The following is a 25,600-nucleotide window of genomic DNA, read 5'->3' as shown; positions in this document are numbered from 1 at the left end:
CTTTATTTTTAAGAATGTTATTTTTAAAAAATGAATGAAAGACTAGAAAAGGACATTTTACTCTGTTGTAAGAGTTTTAATTTGTAGCAGGCATAGAGCTCAGGCAAGTTGGTCCCATTTTTTTGAAGTTACCAAGAATTAAGAAACAAGGCAAGTTTCCAATTAAAAAAAAATGCTGAAGATGCTGTGGTCTCCTCAGCAAATATTTACACATTCTGAAAATATTCAAGATTACAAAAATTCTAAAGCAAGATTCAAACCACAAATTAAGTTAAAACGCCTACAATTCCAAATGAAAACAGCTTGGTAACTACAGAGGAGGTAACATTGGGGAAGGTTCTAGATAATCACTACGATCATTAAATTATACTCCTAAGGACTCATCCTAAAAAGTTACTATTACCGAGGCAGTCTCTAATGTTTACTGTAGAAAATATGTTTTTAAAAATAACATTCATAATTGTTTCATAGAAATGAACACTTGGGATTTTGTTATGTTCCTGATTTTTTTCTAGGTGTGGTCACATGTATTTGCACAACAGGATCACAGGACATGAACTATGTGTCCCGTGTGTGAGAGTGAGTGTTTCCCTCTGAGTTTCGCACTGTATCCCATGTGAGAGTGCATTGTAGTTTTGCTCACCTGTAACAATTTCTCTGTGTTTGAGTTCCCAAATCCACAAGTGATGTCACAGTACAGGAAAAACTATAAACCATTGCTGGAAACGTCATCACCACTTAAGCAATGCTCCCATTTGTTTAAAAAGATGGACGTAAGTAAATGGACAGAGTCCACTGTCCCCAGCCCCATAAGGCACGCAAGGTCTGCTAAGAGGCCGGCTGAAGCGCAGTCCTGCCTTGCTTGTCTCCAGTTGCTCTGAAGCTGCCACAGTCAACAAACAAGATAGTTATGTGAAAGGGGGGTTCAAAACTGTAAAGCCACCCACATGTGAAAAGTCATCACTATTTTATGTGGTACCAAGGAGGAGCTGGGAGAAAGGCCAGCGTTCTCACTGAACTCTGTAGGTGCCTGCCCCCGAGGCCTCTTGTTCCATTATGTGTGGGCACGAGGCTAAACACCAGCAGAGAAGACCAAATGAAACCATTCCTGCTCTTGGGAACCTCAGCTTAGCAGGTGGCCCAAGAAATAAACTCTGCTCAAACAGACTTTTCTTTAGTGAACAGACCCATGTCTGAACAGCCCGCTGGCTGCAGCGGGCTACAAAGGCTTACGGCTGACTCAGCGATGGGTGAAAGCACAGAAGCCCACAGCAGCTCTGCCCTGACGGTTTTTAAGCAGAGAGGCGAGAGGAGAACAGAGCCTGTAACGGGCAAATGCACCTGCATTTCCCTCTGTCTCCCCAACTCCTAACCCTACCACTACAGGGGTCAACACAGAGTCAGACAGGAGGTCCCCCCACATCGGATTAATTTTCTATTCAGTTCCTCCCGTTCCTGACCTACCTATGAGATCCAAAGTGGTGTCTAACATTTCAGTTTCTCATTAACTCTGCAATTTCCCTTATCATCTCACTTTCTTGTTTTAGCATAGCCTTGACCTCTTCTTTTATATCATCACTACACATATTATTCTTATACAATATAAAGCACTTCTGGGCAATCTACTTCTGTTTCAGGGATTACTTTTCTCTGGACTCAGTTTTTCACCTGTCGTTTGCATGCTACCCTCCACCCCCTTTTTTGGGATACAGTACTTGAGAGGGCCATGCCATCCCCTTCCACTGTCTCGTGCTTAACTTCCCACCAACCTATTCCTTTCAGAATGGCTCGAGGTCAGTTTTCCCTGACTGCATTTCTACCTTATGTGTCTTCCCTGATCAGAGCTAGAGTTTGACAGACAGCAGCTGCTTTCAAGCCATGGAGATGAAGAAAGTTGAAAACTTGTCTGGGGCCGAGCAGATTATTTTCTTCTGGAATGTCCCACACCTCAAGCTCACGTCCCCGTCTGTCACATGAGCTTTGGCTCAGCACTGGGCTCCGGCCTCTGTAAGTCCCTTGGCTTCTGAGTGCTTTCCCCTAACTTTTCTCAGGGCTTATGTTCCTGAGCCCTGGGCCTGCTTCTCTCCAAACTGAAGGGCATTCGTGAGAATGTTCAGGATTGGACCAACTCACCTTCTTTCCTCAATATTACTTTTGGGGGTGGGGCAGGCCAAGAGATGTACTACACAGCCCTACTATCTTCTTTTTGCCCCAGGCCACTGCCGTTTTTGTTAGGTCAAAAAGGGCCAAGTATCAGGATTTCATACAGTTCAACCTACGTGTAATAATGTTCCTTTTCCTTCCTTGATTACTTCTGGTGAATTTTTAATATTCAAAGGTAAGATTATTTAAAATACACACACCTTTACATGTATATGCTTATACCTATCCGATTAGGCAATGGGAGAAGTCTCTATGATCCTGCCCCGTGAAACATATTCCCCAGATCTTTTCAAAGTATAAACCAAGACAATGCTCTGTGCAGAGCTCGGTGGTTGCTTCCCACTGCCAGAACCACCTTGGCCAAGAAGGCCTGCAGGTCTGGTCTAGGCTCTCTCTCCCATCTCCCATCCATCACTTCTGCAGACCCTTCTTTCATTCCTTCAAAGCCTGTCTGCCTCGGGGCATCTGCTCCTGGCACTCTCGGTTCCTCAGCCTGGAATTCTCCTCTTCTAGCTCACCACAGAGCTGGTGCCTTCTCACCCTACAGGACTCTCTATGCTTTCAGCTTCAAGTCACAGAATACCCAGTTCAAGTAGTGTGGGTGACAGGGACACCCCAGGGACAAGGAAAACTCTCTTGTTCAGTGTTGTTTCTGCAGTACCTGGGTAATCTATTGTGGAACTAAAAGAACACTCAAAGCTATCACGTAAAAGGAGGGTGTGTGTCTTGGGTGGCTTCATTCCACAAAACACTATGACAAATGGGTCCAAGTGTTTCAGTCACCCTAGCAGCTCAAGGTCAAGGAAGCGTTTTCAGTGAGGTGAGAGGCAGCCACCACGAGTCCCTGACCTAAGAGCTGCTTGAGTGAAGGCTTTAATAGCATCCGTGACACATGTTGTATGGGGGGGGGGGTCTGTGTGTGGGTGGAGGGGTGGGGGGGTTAGAAACGCAGCAACTCCAAGGTTCCGTCAAATGCTAACATTTCACATAAACCGTAAGCACCGCTGGTATTCTTGATCAGTTCCGTTTTGCATCAGAAAACAGAAGGCGATGGCTTCCTTTAGGCACAACTACATTTATCCTAAAATAATGATCAGTTTGCTATTTCCGCTCATCATCACAGGAAAAGACCCACAGTTTAGATGTCAACAGGGATTTCTAGCCTAGCAGGTGACCCCAGCAAAGTCATATTCAGTGAGTTCCAGTCTTTCTTGTTCCGCTCCTGAGTCTAGAATCAATTTGGAAATCAGAACAGTCAGAAAGATGGGAGATTAAAATCCCGGCTTTCTCACTAGTGGAGAGTGTGGTGTTAGATTTGCAGCCCCATAGGCCTGCTCAGTGGCACCGCTGCATCAAGGCGGTCGGGACGCTCCTACAGCTGCCAGCACCAAGACGTCGGCAGCACACTACCTGGGCGGGTGGCTCCTGCGGCCAGAACCGAGAGGCTGGGCCCGGGGTGCTCCCTTCTCGCTGCCAAACTCACCAGCCACGCAGCTCACTCCTCTCTGGTGAACAAGGCTGTGGGGCACGGCAAGAGCAGGCGAGACTTTGCTGCAGCTGAGACACCTCCACGCGGACGACGCGGAGGGAGAACGAAAATCCTTCCACCCTCGCAAACCGCCAACCTAACCTTGCCCGGTTACTGAGAGGATCAAACAGGTAACAGGTGCTTTCAGCACAAACCCGAAAGCTCCGGATGCAAAGACACAGCATGACTCCTGGCTGGCAGTTCTGCAGCACCTCGCGTGTACACACACACACACACACACACACACACACACACACACACTTGGTAAGTGTTACTGACACCTCCTGTTGTTGGCTGCCCGAGATGCTGCCTTTAGGGACACATCTACTTCAGCGACGTGTTCTGGGGGCTCTGGTGTTTGCTGCAAAACAATCTCGTCACTTTGGAGTCACATAACTGTACTGAGAAGAAGGTGAATGACCAGCTAATCTCTCCGAGATCACGTCCTCCCTTCCCATTTCACTCCACACTGCTAATACAGTTTTTAATCCATATTTATCTAATCATCGAATCCTCAGGAACACATTTCCTTTCCCCATCCTAAAACTAATTATGAAACTTCGTTTCCTTGAAACAGTGTTTTGAGTCATCCCACGTGTGCCAGCAACTAGACACAGAGCTGAGTGTCAGTGGAGGGCAGATGGAAAACGGCTCAGGGGCGCCATCGGGACGCCCACAGCGGGAACCAGCAGCGACAGAGACGGGAGCACTCGCCTCTCCTTCCTCGGTAGCGTCAAGTGTTCCGCTTGGCGCACTGTACCCTGTCTGCAGAGACAAACATGATGTCACCTTGCCAGTGAATGCCACCTGCACGCAGGGTGTTGGGTCAGTGACTGTGGAAGTGCCCTCGCCTTGGGTGACGCTGAGTACTGACCTGCTGTCACCAGTCTCTCTGCAGCCTGGGCACTGACTCGGCCCCAGGACGCTGACTGCTGCACTTCTCCACACAGCTCTCATCAGACCTCCATACAGAGTCTGGACGGCCCCCCGCCCTTCCAGTGACTTACCCCGGGATGTCCTTTCTTGTCCCCTCACCTGTTTCCCATCCCCACAGACACCAGCTAGGAAGACAAGCGCCATGACAAGCGGGCACGTGGCTGCATACGCTTCCCCCAGCACCACCCACAGCACAGCGCCCAGCTACCAACACGGGACGGGCCTTCCCCAGATGTGGCAGGGAGCCTCCATCTGACTGTCCCAGATGGGCACTCAGGGGCTCAGTGGAACCCACACTGTGACGACCACCAGCACACTCCGAGGTCACGGCACTATTCATACCGCACAGCACACAAATCCTGAGTCTCAGTGTTCCCTGGGCTTAGAGTTTCTGCACAACTCAGTTTAAGCAGACACCTGACTACCTGAGGCCCGGGTGGCCTGGCTAACACCAGCAGACATTCATGGAGGTCAGCCTTCACGCTGAGTCTGATGGAACAGGGCCATTTGACCAGGTTGGTGCCAAGGCTTTCAGGATGGCCAGTCCAATGGATGCCAAGTTCAGAGAGAGGGGCTGTCTACTTGGCCTCAGCTCCCTTCACAAAGCAGGCGCGGGCACGTTTCCTCCCCTTGGCATCCAGAACCTGTGCTCCCCACTTGCGAATGCCCCCAAGAGTAACAACTGTCCCTTTCTTGTCCCATGGATGCCGCACTTCCAAAGCACAAGTGCCAAGCAGACTGAGCCCCCAAAGCAGTGTAGCGTCGGCTTCTCTAACCACCACCTACGCGGAATGCAGGTTATCCTTTCCTTTCCGAAGCCAGTGTACCAGGACCTACCTCAACAACAGCCAATGTGGAGGACAGACGTCTGTCTCTATCACACAAGAAGCATTCAGAGACTCAGCTGTCACACGGTCAGCAACTATCCCTCATGTTTTCCTCTAAAAGGGCAGCCAGTTGAAATTGAGCAGCTGCATCGTCCAGCCCACTTGACAGCAGATGCGAAGAGGACTCCACTGCTTTTGTTTAAATACAAACAAACTACAATAGTTCTAACATGAAATAAACCAGCCTGTCTTGAAGGGATGCCCTTCAGGTCACGCAGGTTAAGACCAGAGCCATTACACAACATCAGCGCCTTCGGCTTGCAGATCACCCTATAATTGTGTCTCCAGATAAGCCTAAGTTCAAATCTCCTTTCCATTAGAACGATAAGATCCATGCCCACTGTCAACTCTGTAATAACAGAAAAGAAGGACGTGCTGTCAACAGAACACTATTTAGCATCAAGCACAGTGTGTTCCAAATCTCCCATGACGACTGAAGGTCAAATACTGCTCCCCTAAAACAGATTTGGTGACAATAATCAACACGTCACCCTGAAAGCGAGAGAAGCCCAATCATCCGTGTGCTCCGAATCCCCAACAAGGGCCACAGGGGCCTCTGCAGTTTGGATCCGACGGAAAACGCTGTTTTTGCTTTTGGACATTACTGAAGGGCCAATCCCTCGTGTCCAAGTGTGAAAGTAAGCCTGCTTGCTTAAATGCAATTGCCAGCAGGCAATAAAAACCTAACTCCATCCCACAGCCCAAGCACATTTACATTTCTGCTCTCAGGCAGACCCCCTGCGGCTTCAAGGCCCAAGGGATTCTTCTGACCCAGGAAACAGCTCCAAACACACAACAGCAGTGGAGGCTTCTTCAAAGTCCTGTTCAGTCTTAGCAACAAGTAAACATGACACAGCAAACCATTCTAAGAAAACATAAAAGATTTCAATGTATAAAAATTTGACACAATCTGTCACCCCAATAAATTAAAAAAAAAAAAAAGGGAAAAAAAAATTTGACACAATCTTACATATTTTACAACAAAAGTTCTTAAATTGCCGTCCATAGAGCATGTAGGCCCACTCTGGGATTTAGGATGCCCAGGGAACTCCCAGAAACTATATGCACATGTATGAATTTTCTAGGGAGAAGATCCACAGCTTTCAGCTAAAGAGTATTGTGACCACAGGTCTCCAGCAAGCCACCACATCATAACTCCTCCTTTATGCTAGAATGTTCAATCTAGCTCCTATACTCATTCTTCTTTAATACCTCTACCGATTAGAAGTCTCTGTCTTACCTGATACACAACCCTACAGCGTTGAGATGGGCTCATTTGTGTGTCTTCTCCACCTGCTGAAATCCTAGCGCCTTCAAAGGCCAGGTCAAACCACACTTCCCCAACAGGCTTTTCCAGATACCTCAGCCAGAATGACTCTTCCCTGCTGTGCAGTGAACTGCCACTCCACCTGTCCAGTGGCACTTCTCACTCAGACTCCACACTAAAGTTACCAGTGCACCCATCTCTGCATAGTTCTTCAAGGGCAGAGACTGGCAGCATTCACCATTAAATATCCCTCCCCCACCAGCACTTGGCACAAAGCCTTCTGTATATGGTCAAAAAAGTATGTTGAACTGAATTCTTCTGTTTTGGTGTCAACAAGAGACCACTAATTTTAATCATCTAATTCTTCCCGGGTTTCTAAAGCATGAGTACATACGTATACAAGCAAGGTCCACTTTTGGGCAGTTAAATGATACATCCACGCAAATATGACATCCTGATTTCTAGTCCCCGTAGCAAAGGACCTTGACACAGCTAACATTTTATTTACTTCTAACTGGATGTGAAATTCAGTATTTAAGCAGAGCTCTTGGAATCACAGATGAGGAAGTGGAACGACTGCGTAATGAAGGCAAGCTGGTTTGAGGCCTTCCACACAAATCTCAAGGCGCTCCCCATCGCCAGAAGCTTTGTTACACAATTTCTGAAACACCAAAGACATGACCTGTAAGGACAGGCCACTCAGGAAGGGAGAGATTGTCATTTTTCAGGTTATAAAAACAAAAAGAAGGAATAGGAAGTCTTAATGGGAACATTTGCAGGAAGTCAAAGCAACTAGTAGATTCAGATAATCCATTGCAGAGGGTAGTGTGAGGTAATGAAGTTAAAGAAATGGTATGTTCAAATTCAGGAACAACTGTGATCATGAAGGAAGAGCCTTGAACCTGGAATCAAAGGACCAGGATGATGGAGACTCCTAGTTCCGCCAAGATGGAGCAGCTCCACTCCTCCCAGCCCTGCCCCCTACAAGTAAAAGTGCTGTAGACATGACACAACCAACAAGCACAGAGAAGAAGGTGGGAAGAACAAACAAAAGAAGCGTCAGCTGTGAATTCTATAGCTGACAAAGATGCTCTTCAAGAATAAAGGGGAAACAAAGACATTCTTGGACGAAGGGAAGCTGAGAGAATTTGTTGTAAGCAAACCCAACCTTAATGAATGGCTAAAGGAAGTTCTCCAACCAGAAAAGAGAGGGTAACAAGAGGTTTGGAACTTCAGGAAGGAAAGAACACTCTCAGAATAGGTAAAAACAGAGATAAGTATAACAAACTGTCCTTTTTGTGAGTTTTTAAATCATATTTGATGATTGAAGTAAAACCAGCTGATGGGTGCTCAAATTATAATAAGAAATAAGACATTTAAATTAAAAATGTGGGGAGCATAAAGAGATCTAATTGGAAGAAAGTTTCCAAACTTCACTTAAAGTTGTAAAACACCGATTCCAGTAGACTGGGATAAGTTATGTATGTATATTGTAAACCTAGAGCAACCATCAAGAAAACAATACGGAGTTTTGATACACTCAAAAGTCAATCATCAATCAAAGAAGGAATCCTAAAACATGTTTAAATAACCCACAGGAAGGTAAGAAACAGAAGAAACAGAAAAACAAAACATAAAATAATACCAAAATGAGACTTATACCCTAACATATTAATAATTACTTTACCTTAACTGTAAATGATCTAAATACACAAATTAATTGACAGATCAGCAGAGTAGATAAAGAAAATATGACGTAATAACATGCTGTCTGTAAGAAACTCACTTAAACACAACAACATGAGTAGGTTAAAAGTAAAAGGATGGGGGCGGCTAGTTAGCTCAGTTGGTTAGAGTGTGCAGTGCTCTTAACGACAAAGTTTCCAGTTCGATCCCCACATGGGCCACTGTGAGCTGCGCCCTCCACAACTAGACTGAAACTACTTGACTTGGAGCTGATGGGTCCTGGAAAACCACACTTAAAAATAAACAAATAAATAAAAAATAAACAAAGTAAAAGGATAGAAAAAAACATACCATGAAAGCATTCATGAAAAAAGAGAAGTGGCTATGTTAAAATATCAGATAAAGTAGACCTCAGAGCAAAGAAAATTACTAGAGACAAAGAAGGACATTACATAAAGACAAAAGGATCAATCCATCAGGAAGACATAATCCAAAATATTTACACACAATAGTCTCAACCTACTTGAAGCAAAAATTGAGCTAAAGGAAAAATAGACAAACCCACAATTGTACAGTTGACTCTTGAACAATAAGGGTTTGAAATGCCCAGGTCCACTTATATGCAGATTTCTTTCCCCATGGATACTGTAAATGTATTTTCTCTCCTATACGAATTTCTTAACATTTTCTTTTCTCTACCTTACTTTAAAAATATAGCATGTAACACACAAAGTATGTGTTACTCACAGTTTATGTTATTGGTATGGCTTCCAGTCAACAGTAGACTATTAGTGGGTAAGTTTTGGGGAGTCAAAGGTTATGCGTATTTTTGACTGTGCAGAGGGTCAGCACCCCTAACTGCCTGTTATTCAAGGGTCCGCTGTAATTGGAGGCTTCTACACCTCACTGCTCAGACTGTGCAACAGAACCACTAAATCAGGAAGGATACAGAGGAACACGACACCACTGCCAAACAACAGGATCCATTTCCCCAAATATCAGAACATTGTTTTCACGTGTCCATAGAACATTTACCACCACAGGCCCACAGAATATATACCAAGATATACCATTTCTGGGCCAGAAAACAAACCTCAACAAATTTAAAAGAATTGAAATCATACAAAGTATGCTCTCTTACAATAATGGAATCATAGATATCAATAACAGAAAGATAATAGGAAAATCTCTAAACACTTAGAAACTACAACACACTTCTAAATAATCCATGGGGCAAAGAAGACATTTCAAAAGAAACAAAAATGCATGTGAAACTAAATAAAAATGAAAATACAACATATCAGAATATGTGGACACAGCTAAAGCAGTGCTAAGGAGGAAACTTAGAGCACTTTAAATGCTTACGTTGGAATAATAAATAAATAATAAGTAAATAATCTAAGTCTCTATTTCAGGAAACTAGGAAAAAAGAGCAAAATAAATCCAAAGGAAGTAGAAGGAAGGAAATAATAAAGAGAAAAAAAATGCAACTGAAAACAGAAAAACCATAAAGAAAAATCAGTGAAACAAAAAGCTGGTTCTTCAGGGGGGAAAGAAAAGAACTCTAATAAACCTCAAGGAAGACTGATAAAAATAAAAAGAAGACACAAATCACCAATATCAGGAAAGAAACAGAAGATATGACTACTCTCACCACTCTAATTCAACATAATACTGCTGCAGTGAGGCAAGAAAAAGAAATAAAAGGCATACTTATTTGGAAAGAAAAAAATAAAGCTGTCCCTATTTGCAGATAACATGATGATGTATGTAGAACATTCCAAAGAACGTACAGGAAAGCCTGAGAATCAATAAGTATATTTAGCAAGGTCACAGGACACAAGATAGAGACACAAATATCAATCACATTGTTGTATATTAACAATGAGCATTTGGAAACTGAAAATAAAAGCACAATATTATTTAAAATTGCTCCAAAGAAAACAAAATACTTTAATATGAATATCACAAAGCACATACAGGATCTATATGCTGATAATCACAAAATGATGAGCAAAAAAAATCAAAGATGACCTAAATAAACAAAGGCATACCATATTCATGGATTGGGAGACACCACAGGAGACATGTCAATTCTCCCCAAACTGATCTACAGGTTTAATCCAAGCAAAGTTTTTTATAGACATAGACAAACGTATTCTAAAATTTAGTGGAAAGGCAAAGGCCCTAGAATAGATAAGCAATCTTGAAAAACAAAAAAATGGGAGAAATCATCATCTGATATTAAGGCCTACTATGTGGCTACAGTAATCAATCAACAAACAGTGTACTGGCAGGAGAGACATACAGATTGGTGGAATGGAATAGAGAACCCAGAAATAGACTCCCACTGATTTTTGACAAAAGTGCAAAAGCAATTCAGTGGAAGAAAGTCTTCAACAGATGTTGCTGGGACAAATGGATATCCACAGGCAAAAAAAAACAAAAAAACAAAAAAAATCCTTGACCTTATACAAAAATTAACTCGAATGGATCACGGATTTAAATTTAAACTGTAAAACTTTTAGGAAAAAAAATAGGAGAAAAATCTTTGGGATCTAGAGCTAGCCAAAGAGTTCTTAGACTTGTCATCGACAGTATAATCCATAAAGGAAAAAAATTGATAAACTGTACATCAAAATTAAAAACTTTGCCCTGTGAAAGACAAACAGATGAAAAGAAAAGGTACAGAACTACATAGTGGAAGAAAATATCTGCAAACCATATATTTGACAAAGGACTAGTATCTATGATATATAAAGAATTCTTAAAATTCAACAACAAAAAACGAGCAACCTAATCAGAGAACAGGTAAAAAAATGAAGAGCCATTTCACCAAAGAGGATGTACAGATGGCAAATAAGCACATGAAAAGATGTTCAACACCATTAGCCATGAGGGAAATGTAAATTAAAATGGCAATAAGATAGCACTTACACACCTATCAGAATGGTTGAAAGAAAACAGTGACTACACCAAATGCTGGCCAGAATGTGGGGAAACTGGATAACTCCTACACTGCTGGTGAGAATGGAAAATGGTGTAACCACTTTGGAAACAGTTTGGCAGCTTCTTATAAAACTAAACACACAACTACCATACAACTGAGCAATTTTACCCCAGATACATGAATATTTATGTACAAACAAAAATGTTCATAGAAGATTTATTCATAATAGGCAGAAACTGGAAAAAAACCCAGATATCCTCCAACCTGTAAATGGTGAAATGGTGCACTGTGGTAAATCCACTTACACTCTTGAAATGATAAAATTACAGAGCTGGAGAATAGACGGGTCATTGCCAGGGTGAGAGAGGAGGAGAGGGGAGGGAGTGGCTATAAAAGGAAGCAGGAGGCGTCCTTATGGTGATGGGAATGTTCTGTATCTTTTGCCATGTAAATATCCTGGCTATAACATTGTACAACAGTTTTGCAAAATACTACTATGGAGGGTAACTGGGTAGAAGGGACATAGGATCTCTGTATTACTTCTTACAAGTGCATAGAACTGTACAATTAGCTCAACACTAAATCCTTGTTTAAACACAAGCATTATTCTGAACAGTATCATTCAAATGTCCACTATTAAAACCACCACAAAGCAATTTATTAGGAAGTCTCTTCCCAAAGTGATCTGTCCAAACAAAGATGGGGGAGGGTAATTTTTGATTTTAGATTGAAAGCTAAATCTAACTGGTTATTGACATAGTCACAACAAATAAAGTGAGCTTAATATGGAACTACAATTTAATAAAAAAGGCGGGAGGGAAAATAGGATACTGTTTAACAAATGGTTTCTGTTGATAAGGAAGTCAGTAAAAGCTAATGTTTGTAGGCATCCGGAAAAGGTTAAGACTGAGTTTTCTGAAACACACTTATACACTGATTTAGATTTAAGATTCTATGTTTCTAAATATTTTTAGATTTAGTTCCTGAATTTTAAGAAACTAGGAGACAATCAGCCAAATCTTTATGCTCTTATACATGCCCGGTTTGGAGGTCCAGAAAGGCAGCAAAAATAAAACCCGGCTCAGCGACAGAGCAAGACAACCAAATGCACTTTGCCCCAGATGATGAGGGGAATTTTAAACACAGTCTTTCCCCTGCATCACCCCGGGCACCCAGCCTTTAAAGATGAAGTACTGGACCGGAGCTCTGACTCAGAGAGACTTTTGGAAGAGGTGAAAAGAAAAACGGTGTTTTATCATCGTTCAAATTATTCTCTTCCTGTCATGATCCTTAAAAGAGCTATTTCTATTATAATGAAATATTTTAACAACAGATACATAACGTGGGAATACTGGTATGAGGCTGCCGACGCTGTCCTGGAAAAGGAAGGCTGCAAGTCTGGAGCCCAGAGTCCCAGCATCCAGGTCCCAGGGAGGCGCCTCTTCATCTCCAAGGCAGGAAGCTTCCTCGTGGGTGAAGTGAAAGAAAAATGTGCCAGATGGGTTCTACCGCCTTTGCTAAATTTAAAGTCCCTCAGGCACTATAAAATCTAGTCTCCAGGCAGCTTTCTGGTATGACAAGCTTCCCTCTTACCCCTGCTTTGAGACAATTTCCTCATACCTGTAATTTGGTTTCCCCAAAATTGGCCTGGGAAAGTTAGGTGAGGGGGCAAGGAAAGGGTGATGAGAAACAAAAAAAGAAAAATGGAAATGACCGTGTCTAGGCGCAGCAGAAACACTACTTTCCCATCATTCGTTTTCTCCAGATTCCCTTTTTTCAGGGACCTTTACCAGAGGCTCACAGTAGAGAAATCAGAACCCAGACTTTCTGTCAACTCTACAGGTTTCTTTCACAAATAAATTGCAAAGAATAAAAACCGAGCAAGAGACAGAAGGAGAACCTGGAGGTTATACAGCACTTAAGAGATATAGATTTAATTTGTACCTTGATACAAACAAAACAATTATGCGCAATAAAGGAAATCAGAACACTGGCTGGATATCTGATATTAAGGAATTATACTGTCAGGTTTGACATCGGTACTGCGGTTATGTGTTTTGAAAGAGGCCTCATCTTTGTGCAAATGTTTTCTAATGTAATTATACCCTGTCCGCGATTTGCTTCAAAATCACAGGGGCAGGAGTATGGGTGAAACCAGACTGGCACTGAGTCGATCACTGTTGAAGTTGCGGGGCGGCGCGGGGACGTCCAGTTCGCTGTACTCTTCTACTTTGTACATGTTTGAGATTTTCCTGAGGAGCAGTTAAAAGGGGGAGACTTGGGGCCAGTTTCCTCTCGTTTACACTGCTCCTCTGAACCTACTGGGAGGGCAGGGCAAGCGGGATGGAAACGGGAACGCGCAGATGCCGTTCTGCAGGGGCGCGACCTCGTCAGGGAGTCCAGGAGGGGCCCTCCCCACTTCCGACACCCCCTTCCCGTCCCTCCAAATCCCCTGAAGTTGGCCAGCCTTTCCACTTCCACGGTCCCCAAGTGCCCTAGAAGGGCAGAAGCGAAGCCATCAAGCCGACAGGGACACAGGGTGCGCAACCTTGGCCAGCTCCCCAAAGCTGGGGGCACCTGGACGGCCGGCGCTGCTCCCAGCCCGGGGGCCAGACAAAGGGCTGGGCCGTCGTCCCGGCCCGGGCGCGGTGGTCCGCCGGGCCGCATCTGCGCAAACCTGGGCGCCACTTGCGCGCACCTGGGCGCAGGTGTGCGGGCGGGGACGCGGGGACACACGCACCTTGAGGATGTTGTCGAAGATGGTGTCGCGGAACTCGAGCAGCGCCTTCTGGTCGAACTCGCGACCGTGGATGATGCGCATCTGCTTGAGGAAGGTGGACTTGCCGCTCTCGCCCGCGCCCAACAGTAGGATCTTGACGAGGCGCCGCACGGCGCGCCGCTCGCGAGCCAGCCCGGCGTCGATGTCCCGGCTGCGCCGTCGCGCCTCACGCTCCGCGTCGCGGGCCCCGCCGCCGCCCGCTCTGCGCTCGCGGGCCCCGCCGGCCTCGGCCGGCAGCAGGCAGCGGCTGAGGGTCCGCACGACGCCGGACATGGCCGCTCAGGCCATGGATCCCGCCGCGGGCGAGGCGAGCCCCGCGCCGCAGCCGGCCGCTCCCTCAGGCCGCGTCCGCCGCCGCCGCCCCGAGGCCCGCTCTCGCCCGCCGCTTGGCCCCGGCGGAGGGGCGGGGCGGCGCTACTCGGGGCCCGAGGATTGGGCAGGCTGCCGCCCAGACGGACGAACGCGCCTTCCGATTGGGCCATGTCACGCCGAGAGGCGGGCATCCCTCCGGCCCTCGGGGCGGGATCGGCGCCGAAAGAGGCGGGATCTTTGGGGTGGGGGCGCTTCCCATTGGACACCCAGGCCGAGGTCCTTTCTTTCAGAATGAAAGGGAGGCGGGGTCATCGGAAAGGCGGAGCGGACGCCCGCTTTGACCAATTGTAATTGCTCTGAGGTCACGTCAATCACGGCGAATGGGCTTGGGATTGGGGAGTTTTGCGAAACGGGGCGGGACCAGAAGTGCCAGGTGTACAGAAAGAGTTCCCCTGGGTTTTCAGGTTAGCTCAACCTGTGAGACCAGGTTTGCAGAATGCTCTCCGCGTTGCCCCAAAGCTAGGGTATGCCGATAAGAGGTCCAACTGCTCGTCTTATGTTTACAGAGAAAGCTGTTCTTAAACTATTATTCTTCCAGAAACACCGGGGGATGTGGGGGGAGGGGAATGGGCCATACATTTCGGACAAATGCACCCTTTGAGAGCGGCATAGGCCTCTAGGAGACTTTTCTCAAAGCTGGCTAATCAGCAGAATCACCAGCAGCCCCCAGAAAAAGCTTTTTGTAGCACAGTGATCGAGAGTGTGGTTTGGAGTTGCCGAGTCTGAGAGTTGGAATCTGCACTCGACCCCTTACTAGTTGACTAGTTGAATGACCTTTTAGGCAGCTCCCCCTTTGTCCCCACACCGGATTTTAGCTTCATTTTCCTCTTCTGTAAAATGGGGCGGTAATAGCTACTATCTCATACGGCTGTGAAGCTATAAACTGAAAACATGAACTGGTAAAACCCTTCACGTGGTGTCTAAGTTCCTGCTAAGTGTTGGCTGATCTCATTACAGAGTCTTAGTGTTGAGTCAGAAGCTGCTGGAAGAAACTCAGGTATCTCTTAATCTACAGGTGATTGGCCAGATGTGGGAACTATGGTCTGTTAAAAGAGAAACTGAGGCATATTAAGAATTTTAAGAGCTTGAGGAAAAATCGATTCCAGCTGGGCATGGCCAAAGGACAAGAGCCAGGGGAAAGACTGACATAGCGAAAGTGCGGAAGCAAAGAAAGGACAGTATTTGATTGGCTACAGCTTAAAAACTAGTCGGCTGTTTGTGACTGGTTGTCCTTAGCATTTTGATTTTGTCACCTGGAGGCATTTACAGGCTTAGAGTCTGGTTTTCTTACACAGGGCACCACGGCGTTAGAACCACCTCAGTCTAGTCAGTGGCCACCTTGTTGAATTATAACAGGTCTTAAAGATCATCCTGTCCCAAACCTCGTCACCATGTACAGCTGTGTAAAGAGTATCCTACAAACAAATGACTCCCACACAAGGGCTGACTAGAGCCTACTCTCTCTCACACTATCCCTTTGCCCCAACTGCTGAGGGATATATGCACTAGAAAAAATTAGTGCATGTATTTCACTCAGTTCTACAAATAATTTTTGCATCATCATGAACACACCAGGCACTGAAGACTTCTGGAGAAGAATCGGAAGACAGAAAAGATACAGCCTTTGCATCAAGAAACTCACACATTAGTTAGGGAACCAGACCGCTCAAGTAGCTGGGCAGAGTGCAGACTCTTGGATCCCTAGTTTCTGCCAGAGAACTGTGGTACTCAGTGTTTTAACTGAGAGATCTAAACTCCCTGAGGACCTTCTGAGACCATGGCATGTGGCATCCGTCAATTACTGAGGCATGAATTTGTGTCCCTTATGAGTCAACACATCACCTAGTCCTTTGTCATCCTTCAAAATGATGAAAAAGAAAGTCTTGTTTCTTTATGAAAATGGACTTCCAAAAAAGCCAAACACTAGCTTTATGATCAAAGTGAAGAGAAAGTCAAGAGGCCTCAGAAAGCAATGTTTCTTAGACAGAAAATAGGAATTTTGAACAAATAAAGAGGGGGATGTGGAATTCAGCAGTGGATCAGTTAGCCCTTTGTGCAATTAAAAAAAATTAAGTAAAGGTGTTTCACAAAATACTTTAAGCAGAAGTAAAAAGAACCAAATAATACATCTAAAATGAAAAATATAATAATTGAAACAGAAACTTAATAGATATGTTAAGTTGCAGATTAAGACACAGATGAAGAGAATAAACTGGAATATCTGAAAAAAAATTGCCCTGAATCCAACACAGACAAAAATACGGAGGATAAGTGACAGGAAAGACAGAGGAAGAATATCTAACATATTTAACCAGAGTTCTAGAAGGGATTCCAGAGAATGAGGAAGAGGCAATATTTGAAGTGATAATGGCTGAGAATTTTAAATTGACACATGGCACAAAATGCTTAGCTTGATAAATATAAAGAAATACAGACAAAGATTACCATAGTGAAATTGAAGGGCATCAAAGATAAAGAGAAGATCTCAAAAGCAGTCAGAGAGAAAATAGTGATAGCTATTATTTATATAATAGTCACTAGATGCCAGGCCCACGCTAAGCACGTTGCCTCTATTAACTCATGTAATCTTCAGAGGAAACACACAAACTCAGAGCTGATATCTCAACAACAAAAGTGGGAACCACATGGGAAATGGTATCTTATGCGCATTAAGAGAAAATAACTATTAATCAATAATTGTAAACTCTGTAAAAATATCTTTCAAGAAAATGAGGACATTTCAAACAGAAGATTATTTTATACATCGTGTGTTATGGGCTGAATTGTGTCTCCTTCCCGAAATCCCTATGTTGAAACCCTAACCTCAGCACCTCAGAATGTCACTATATTTGGAGACAGGGCTTTAAAGAGGTAATTAAGATACAGTGAAGTCATAAGGAGGGCGTTGATCCAATATGACTGGTAAGAAAAGGAAATTTAGAGACACACGTGGGCAGAAAGTCCACCACGTGATGACACAGGGAGAGGGCAGTCACTCCCAAACTTAGGAGACGGGCTGCCGAAGAAACTAACAGTGCCGACACCTCGCTCTTGGACTCCCAGGTTCCAGAATTGTGAGAAGATAAATCTCTGTTACTAAGTCACCCAGACGGTGGTACTGGGTTATGTCTTAGCAATCTAAGGCTCATCTTGTCAGCCTTAGTAATCTAACACAAGGTGCTTCATGAAGAAGGAAAAATAGTCTCAAAATTAAGGTCTGCGATACAAAAAAGATCGGTAGACACTTTGTGAACATATAGGTAACTTTTATCTTTGACTCCATTAAACAGCAATAATAATTTTAACTTGTGGAGTTGAGGAAAAAATAAAACTAAAATACCGGACACTAATGGCGTAGATGTAGGGAGGAGGCAATCATAATGAAAGTGTTCTAAGATCTTTCAATGGTTTGAGAGAATATTTTGATTAATGTTAAACTTTGTAGACTTAAATATTCATATTAAAATGTGTGGGTAAACACAGAAAGAAGAGAAACAGAGTGCATGAATTCCACACTAGCAGAGGGGGAAATGGAATGAGGAAACAAAAATCAATCAATACAAAAGAATGCAAAAAATGAAGAAAAAACAAAAATAAAAACAGGGCAAAGAGCAAAATGAGAAGGTGGAAATAAATTCAAAGATGTGATTCATCAAATTAAATGTAAATAGACTAAAATAATTAAAAATCAAAGACTATCAGATTGGATAAAATAAAAATAAGGTCCAGCTACATGCTTATAAAGGACCCAGAAAAGATCAAAGTTAAAGAATGGAGAAAGGTTTACCAGCAGATAGCAACCAAAAGAAGTCTGGCATATCTATACGAATAGGAGACAAAAGAGATTTTAAGTCTGAAGCATGACTAATGGTAAAGAGAGCCCTTTCGTATAACAGAAACTTTAATTCACTAGTAGGACCTAACAATTCCATACTTGCATGCAGCTAATAATATAGCCTCCAATATTTACAGCAAAAAAAATCGACAAAACCTCAAGGAGAAACTAAAGAATCTACCATCATTGCTGGGGTGAGGGTTAAATATACTTATTCTACAGCAACAATTAACAAGTGTGACGTAATAAATATATGTTGATAGTGAACCCAATAATTAGAGAATACACACTCTGTTCAACTACAATGAACATTTTCAAAAATCGACCACATACTTGACCATAAAGCAAGTTCCAACACATTTTAAACGATTGGTATCATACAGACTACATTCTCTGACCATGTTGCAATTAAATTTGATATCATTAACATAAATATATCTTCTGAAAAGTCTAAAGTTATAGAAATTAAAAATATACCTTCTATGTAAACAGCCCAGCTTGCTAAACTTGTTTGTTACTGCATCCTAGTAAGAAGATTCTGGGGTTGTTTGTTACTGTCCCATAACCTAATTTATCCTTACGATACGACCTCCATGTGGTAATGTGTTCTCTAACAGTTAAAAGCAGGGGCTCTGGGGCCCATCCGTCTGCATTCGAATCCTGGCTCTTCCTCCGCTGGTTGTGTGATCTTGGGCAAATTACTTCATTTTGCTGTGCCTCCCTCTTCCTCATCTGTGAAGCGGGAACAGTAATGGTAGCACTACAGTAGTAAACCAGGTTGAAATCACTGAAGATTAAATGAGATGACATAGGTAAAATCCTAAGCAGAATGGCACAGAGTAAGGCCTCAATCAATGTTAATCATTATCACCATTATTGTCTTCATAGTACATTGAAGCTGCTATTCGGCAATGTAGTCTCTCGCCCCAAATCATACACTGAAGAAGCGGCCAAACCAGAATTTGAATCCCAGTATCTGGACCTCACTCGGCAGCCTGTGCTGTCTGCATAGCATCCTGGGTCTCCCCCTGCGCAGCCCCTTTGCATGACTAAGAACAGGGTCACCACCCTCCTCCTGCTGCCTCCCCACCGGCCCACCCATCTGAAGAGTCTGTAACCCAGTCACCGTCAGGGCAAAGGCTGCTCCTGCCCCAAGGCCGTGGCTCCAGCTAGTCCCTCAGCCCAGAAAAGGGCCTGCCCTCAATTATCTCCCAGGCTTTCACCCACTAGAGCTAAGTTCAAATACTTTCTCAGGAAGTCTTTTCTTACCCCAAACTTCCCCACCATACCCCACCAAACTAGGCCCAGTTCCCATAATCTTCTCTCAAATTAATTGTAAATAGTGCCCCATCCTTTTCGTTCTTAGCATGCATCACACTTAAAATTATTTGTGTAATTACATGATGATTGTCTGTCTTCCCAACTATGTCTATGAGGCAGGGTCTGTGTCTATTTAAGTAAGGCTGGAGCCCCTGTGCCTGCACACAGTAGGGACTCAATCATTTGTTTGGTAGATGGGTGGAAGGAAGAAAGGAAGGAAAGAAGGAAGGAGGGAGGGAGGGAGGGAGAAGGGAGGGAGGAAGGAAGGAAGGAGGAGTAAATGGATGGATGGATGGATGAGTGGATGGCAGGCTAGTCCCCAGGGGCCTTGAGAGCACTGCAGAGGGCTCTCTCTTTAGGATGAGCTTTGTCACTTCCCTTGGAAGTGGACAAGGGGATTCTCCGGGGTGCTGCCAGCCATGGTTTGGAGGAGACAGTTGTCTTGCCAGTTAACTATCTCATCCAAAGTCAGCACATTTTTAAGGAAGAGTCAATCGTGAGACCCAGGCATCATGTGCAGAAGCACTTCCCTAGTTGAACCTAGGTTCTACTTATTTGTCCCCCATGCCTCAGAAGGGGATCATTATGAGGACTAACCGTCAGCAATTTTGAGAACCACGTCAGCAGGCGACTTCCTTTCTCGGCACGGATCAAGGTTAAACATCACAGGTTGGTGTGTGTTATCATTTTATCCTGGTAACAACACACGGAGTCTTTCCATAACCTTGCCTGTGAGGAGTGGAGAGGATCTGGGATGTCTCTGGGAGATGCTCAAGAAGCAGCGATCCAGGTTGTCAGGGACGTACAACGCACAGTGAAGCAGAGGGACCCAATTTCTTTAAACTTAGTTTAGCTTCACAAAATGCTCCTAAACCCAAGATGTATTTCTGGCTCCCACTTGAAGATTGTTTGGCAGATCTCTTTCATGTCACCTCAATCCAGGATCCAGGCTGACGCTGCAGCCACCATCTTGAACACTGCTGGTCACTGAGCAGGGGGAAAGAAAGATCTCTGGAGGGTTGTGCACTGACAATTAGATGCACACCCTGGACGTGACGTGCCAGTTCTGCACACAGCTTATTGATGTGATGGTTGGTTTTGTGTGTCTGTTTGGCTGGGCTCTAGTACCCAGTGACTTCATCAAACATAAATGTACAGTTGTTATGACTGGAGGTGTTTTATAGATGTGGTTAATCTCTACAATCAGTTGACTTTAAGTCAAAAAGATTACCCTCAATTGTGTGGGTGGGCCGCACCCAATCAGTTGAAGGACCTTCCCAGCAAACACTGAGGTTTCCCAGAGAGGAAGTAATTCTGCCTCAAGCTGGCAGCATGAGCTCCTACCTGACTTTCCAGCCTGCTACCTGCCCTGCAGATTTCTGACTTGCCAGCCCCACAATCATATGAGCCAATTTCTTAAAATAAATATTTACTGACATATGTAAATATGGCATAAGTCTCTTGATATATAATTATCATATTATTGTTTATATAATGTGATATATATGTGTGTGTGTGTGTGTATATATATATATATATACACAGATATACATACATACATATATATATATGATTTTCTGTTGGTTCTATTTCTCTGGAGAATTCCCAAAGTAACATAAAACAAGTTGTGCTCCTACCAACAAAGGGACCAAAATATATAATCCCGCCAGACACTATGAAGACATCTACAACGTTTGGTTAGAATTAACCACCACTGTGGAGTTATTGCAAAGGTGAGAGATAATATATGGAAAAACTCAGGCTGCAAAGTATATCCTGGCTACACCCGGGCTCTGCCACTTACTAGCTATGCTGACTCTTGGACAAGTCGCCTACCTCTCTGTGCCTCACCTTCCTAGTCTGTAAAATAGAGATGCAATCATCAAGTCTAGAACGTCTGTAAGGAACCTAGCACAGCGCCTGGGACCCGGGAAGAGCTAAGCGCTTGCATTTACTTTATTCCTTTTGTGGGTGTGTCTCCCTGTTTGTCGTTGGCCTTCTCATCCCACCACAGCTGTCCGAAAATCCTAACTTCCTGCAGGTTTCTGTGCCCCGTGGCAACGCCCATCTCATCCCTTTCCCCTGAAATAGACAGAGCAGCAGCAATGGGGCCCTTTCCTGCTCAGCTGGGGCCCCAGTCAGTGGCCTGTGCAGGCCAAGGCTCTTAGAGCACATGGGCATAATGGGGGTGGGCTCAGAGCCTGCCTTCTGGGGAAGGAGGAGGGTGGGGGAGCCTGCCCCAGGTCAGAGACCCTCCAGGGTGCCTGTGGTGAGCAATATGCACAAAAGTCTGGAGCCTGAGGAGTGGGTTCCATTTGCTGGCTGTGACCTTGGGAAGCGAGGGCTGGGCTACATAATTTGCAGGGCCCAGTGCAAAATAAAATCGTGGTTCCCTTGTTACAAAAGCTGTTACAAATTTCAGAGGACAAAGCAGAGCATGGAAACAAGTGTGGGGCGTTTCTGAGCCAGGGGCTGGAGTCTGCTGAGCGCATGGCACTGGGGGCCTTCTGAGGCCAAGAGCCTCACGGAGAGTGGGGAGCGCGCGGCAGGGGCAGGAAACCCCTTGCTCCAGGCCCTGGGGAGACAATCGTGGCTGTTTAAGAACCTCTGGCCTCTCTGGGAATGCACAGGAAATGGTTAGGGTTTTCCCACTACTGATTCACTGCCTTCAGCCTTGCTCAGTCCAAGCTCCACTTCCTGTTCCTTTGCTAGGACTTAGGCAGATTCTGTCATTTCCCGGGCTTCTGGGTAATAAAAAGGCCAGCTTGGCTGAATCTAAAACTTCCATCTCAAATCCAGTTTCCTGCCCATTTTGTTCCCTTCTGCAGAGCAGTCCCCCCTTAGCCTGAGAGCCCCGGGAGGGAGGGAGGGAGCACCAGCTTTCTCCTTCCTCTTCCTCTCAGCTGGGCCTTGAGGGGGGCAGGGGGCAGAGGAGAACGGGGAGGGAAAAACCCCACCCCAGTGCCTCATACTCTTACTAAACTCTCCACGGCCCTCCGCCCCCACCCTGGCCCTAGACTCCTGATTTCTCCTACTTGTATGGCTGGGGGTGGAGGATTGGGGAGGTGGTGGGGTAGCATTTTGGCCACATCTTACCCCTTCTGCTGCTGGCTGGGGACCCTGATAGCCTCTGCCTCCAGCATGGAGTTCCAGAGCACAATTCTGGGACAACAGAAAAAGGCCCGCTTAGGCAGACTAGACACAGTAAGACACTCCGAGCCTCGTGGGAGGCCAGACAACAAACAGCGCCGACTGGCCTCTGGCCACACTAACAACACCAACAGCTGAAGCTAATATTTACCCAGCGTTTCCCATGTGCTAAGCACTTTACTGACATTAAGGCTTTCAAGTTTTACAACTAAGAGGTGCGTGTTATTATAAGTCCCATTTCTCAATGGCAAGGAGACTGAGGCTGAGAAAGGTTAAGAACTGTGCCCAAGGTCACAAAATTAGGGAGTGGCAGAATCAGGGTTGGACACGAGATGAGGTCTTCCCAGCTTGTTCATAGTCACTCATTGTCTCAATGGCAAGGAGACTGAGGCTGAGAAAGGTTAAGAACTGTGCCCAAGGTCACAAAATTAGGGAGTGGCAGAATCAGGGTTGGACATGAGATGAGGTCTTCTCAGCTTGTTCATAGTCACTCATTGTCCGACCTTTTGTAGGAGTATATACAAGGTACATAAATAATATGGAGAGGGGGAGGGCTGATTCTGTCTGTATCAGGGAAGGCTTCATGGAAGCCTTGAGTTTAGTTATAAAGGGCAAGTAGTCGTTGCCATAGGGATGAGGTGGGAAGGGCATTGCAGTTAGAGGGAACAGCATGTGCAAAGGCCCTGAGGCCTGGATGGCACCTACAGATCGGGACTTGCAGGGTGCTCCATGAGGTTGATTCAGGGCCTATGTAAAGGTGAGTGTTAGGAGATGAAGTTCAATGACAGCCCCAAGAAAGATTGTGGACTCTATTCCTGAACTTTGAGAATCCTCACAGCACTTAACACAGTATGAAATTATCTCATTACTTACATGCTTGTTATCTGCCTCCCCCATTAAGGTATAAGCTCTGTGAAGCCAGGCACGAGGCCATTTTGTTCCTCTCTCTATCCCTTATGCCTGCATTCAGTGGGCACTTAATACGTGTTTGGGGGAATGAATGAATGGATGAATGGATGAATGAATGAACACCTGACTGGGAGGTGTGGTCCTCATAGCTATACCTCTCTGCCGCTGTCCTGAGGGCCTCAGGCACCTGCTGAGCCGCTGCTAAGCTCAGTGGGTGATCCCACCTTTGCTCAGAGAGGGGTGGGGTCCGGCTGGGGGTGTTCCTGGCATCCTGGACAACATGACTTGAAATTCCCTCCTATAACCACCAGGTGTCGCTCATGCCACACAAGGAAACATAACAAGGAGACGTTGAATTTGCGGGTGCAGAGAGGTGCGGGGTGGAGATCTCATCTGTGAGCCACAAATGAGTTCTCCGGGCTGACATTTGTTCTCATTAGCACCTGGGTTCCCTCCTCCAGAACCAGAAGGTGTGACCAGCCTCATGGGTCCCCGGCCCCATGGGCAGCGTGGGAAGGGGGATACTGGGGCCCAGACCCAGCAGGCCTGCAGCCGGCACTTCCATCCATCCAGCAGCCCTGTCCACCAGCCTTGGCCTTGGTGGATCAGGAAAGGTCTGCAGGACCTTTCACCAGCGTCAGCCGCCCAACCCGCCCCCTCCAGGTTTCCCGACCCCAAGTGGACGCTCAGCAGACCCAGAGGAGCAAGGTCGCCTCCCAACACAGCTCCCAGGGAATCTGCCCTGTCCCCTTTGCCGAGGTCTTAGCTCCAGGTGCACGCTTTAAGCCCCACTCCTACCTCCAGCCACACAGCTGACTTCTGGAAGCTTCCTGGCTTCCATGGGAGGAAATGGTCCCATGAGTGGGCAGTGGGGATGCATTTCTAACTCCAGGGGCGCTGTGTTTTCTATAAGTCAGCCTAATGGTGTTTGAGCCCCTCTTCTGGTCAACGCAAGAGGATGTTGTCTTGGCCGCTTCCCCTAAACCTGGTCCTTTAAGCTCAGTTTGGAGCCTCCCTGTGCTCCTGTAACCGCCCAGGCTGTTCTGTTCTGGGGGGTGATACAGACCTATGGCATCAGGGAAGCGCCCGACGCTGGCGTCCCCTGAAGGGTCACTGTGCCGTCTCGTCACCCCCTAGGCATCCCCCGGTCCCTGGCCTCCGAGGAGAGTGTGACAGCCTGCTCGCTGTCCCTCGCTACCTCCGTGCCCTCCTCCTCCCTGCCCTTCTGTCACGTGCCCTCTATGTTTGCACGGCGTGTCCTCACTTACCATGTCCCTGCGTCCGTCTGTCCCCAGGTGTCCAACCTCTGGGGCTTCTTAGGAGGGCAGCAGGCTGCAGGACCCCTTGTCTGAGCGGCTGCGAGCATCCTCCGCCTGGGCTTCCCACCAGCCTTTCCTCGGTCCTCCCCGCCGGTAGGAGCCAGAGAAGCTGTCCTGCGGATCTTGTTTGCTCTGCAAATCTTTCTGGAACCACTTTTTTTTTTTTTTTTTTTAATGCAGTGGTCTAGATTTTGCATTCTAAGCTCTCTGCCATACGGAGATGTCCGCCCACCCAACAGGATGGCTGCGTGGGGTTGACAGGAAGGGTGTGCGCGCATGCGTGTGCGTGTATGTGTGCGTGTTTCACCCGGGTTAGCGCTCCCACTCCCACCGCCCGGTCTACCTGAGCCGCACCTGCTGCATGTGACAGCGCCGAGGGTGTGGCGTGGTGGCTGCCAGGCCCACGGAGACCTGCCGCGTGGGCTGCGCAGGCGTGTACCCGCTGGGAGCGCGTGCTGACAGCGAGCTGAGCTGAGCTGCTGCCCTTAGAACGAGGACA

At 45.9% G+C, this 25,600-nt stretch overlaps 1 protein-coding gene across 2 annotated transcripts in view; it reads right to left on the bottom strand.

The window, feature by feature from the left end:
* Positions 1-25,073, bottom strand: part of GNA12 (G protein subunit alpha 12) — an 85,269-nt gene extending 60,196 nt beyond the window's left edge. The window contains exon 1 of one of the 2 annotated variants that reach the window (XM_033096485.1): positions 25,051-25,073. In XM_033096485.1, the coding sequence (XP_032952376.1) occupies positions 25,051-25,053 (3 nt within the window). In that variant the 5' untranslated portion in view covers positions 25,054-25,073. Of the gene's footprint in view, positions 1-14,157; positions 14,533-25,050 lie in introns of those variants that run through there. The other variant, XM_033096484.1, reaches the window with a different exon arrangement.
* Between the last annotated feature and the right edge of the window lie 527 nt (positions 25,074-25,600).

The sequence above is a fragment of the Rhinolophus ferrumequinum genome, chromosome 24 (genome assembly GCF_004115265.2).
Source record: "Rhinolophus ferrumequinum isolate MPI-CBG mRhiFer1 chromosome 24, mRhiFer1_v1.p, whole genome shotgun sequence".
In the NCBI taxonomy this organism is placed as follows: domain Eukaryota; kingdom Metazoa; phylum Chordata; class Mammalia; order Chiroptera; family Rhinolophidae; genus Rhinolophus; species Rhinolophus ferrumequinum.
Note: the sequence above shows the minus strand (reverse complement) of the source record. Positions and strands in the feature narration are given on the sequence as shown.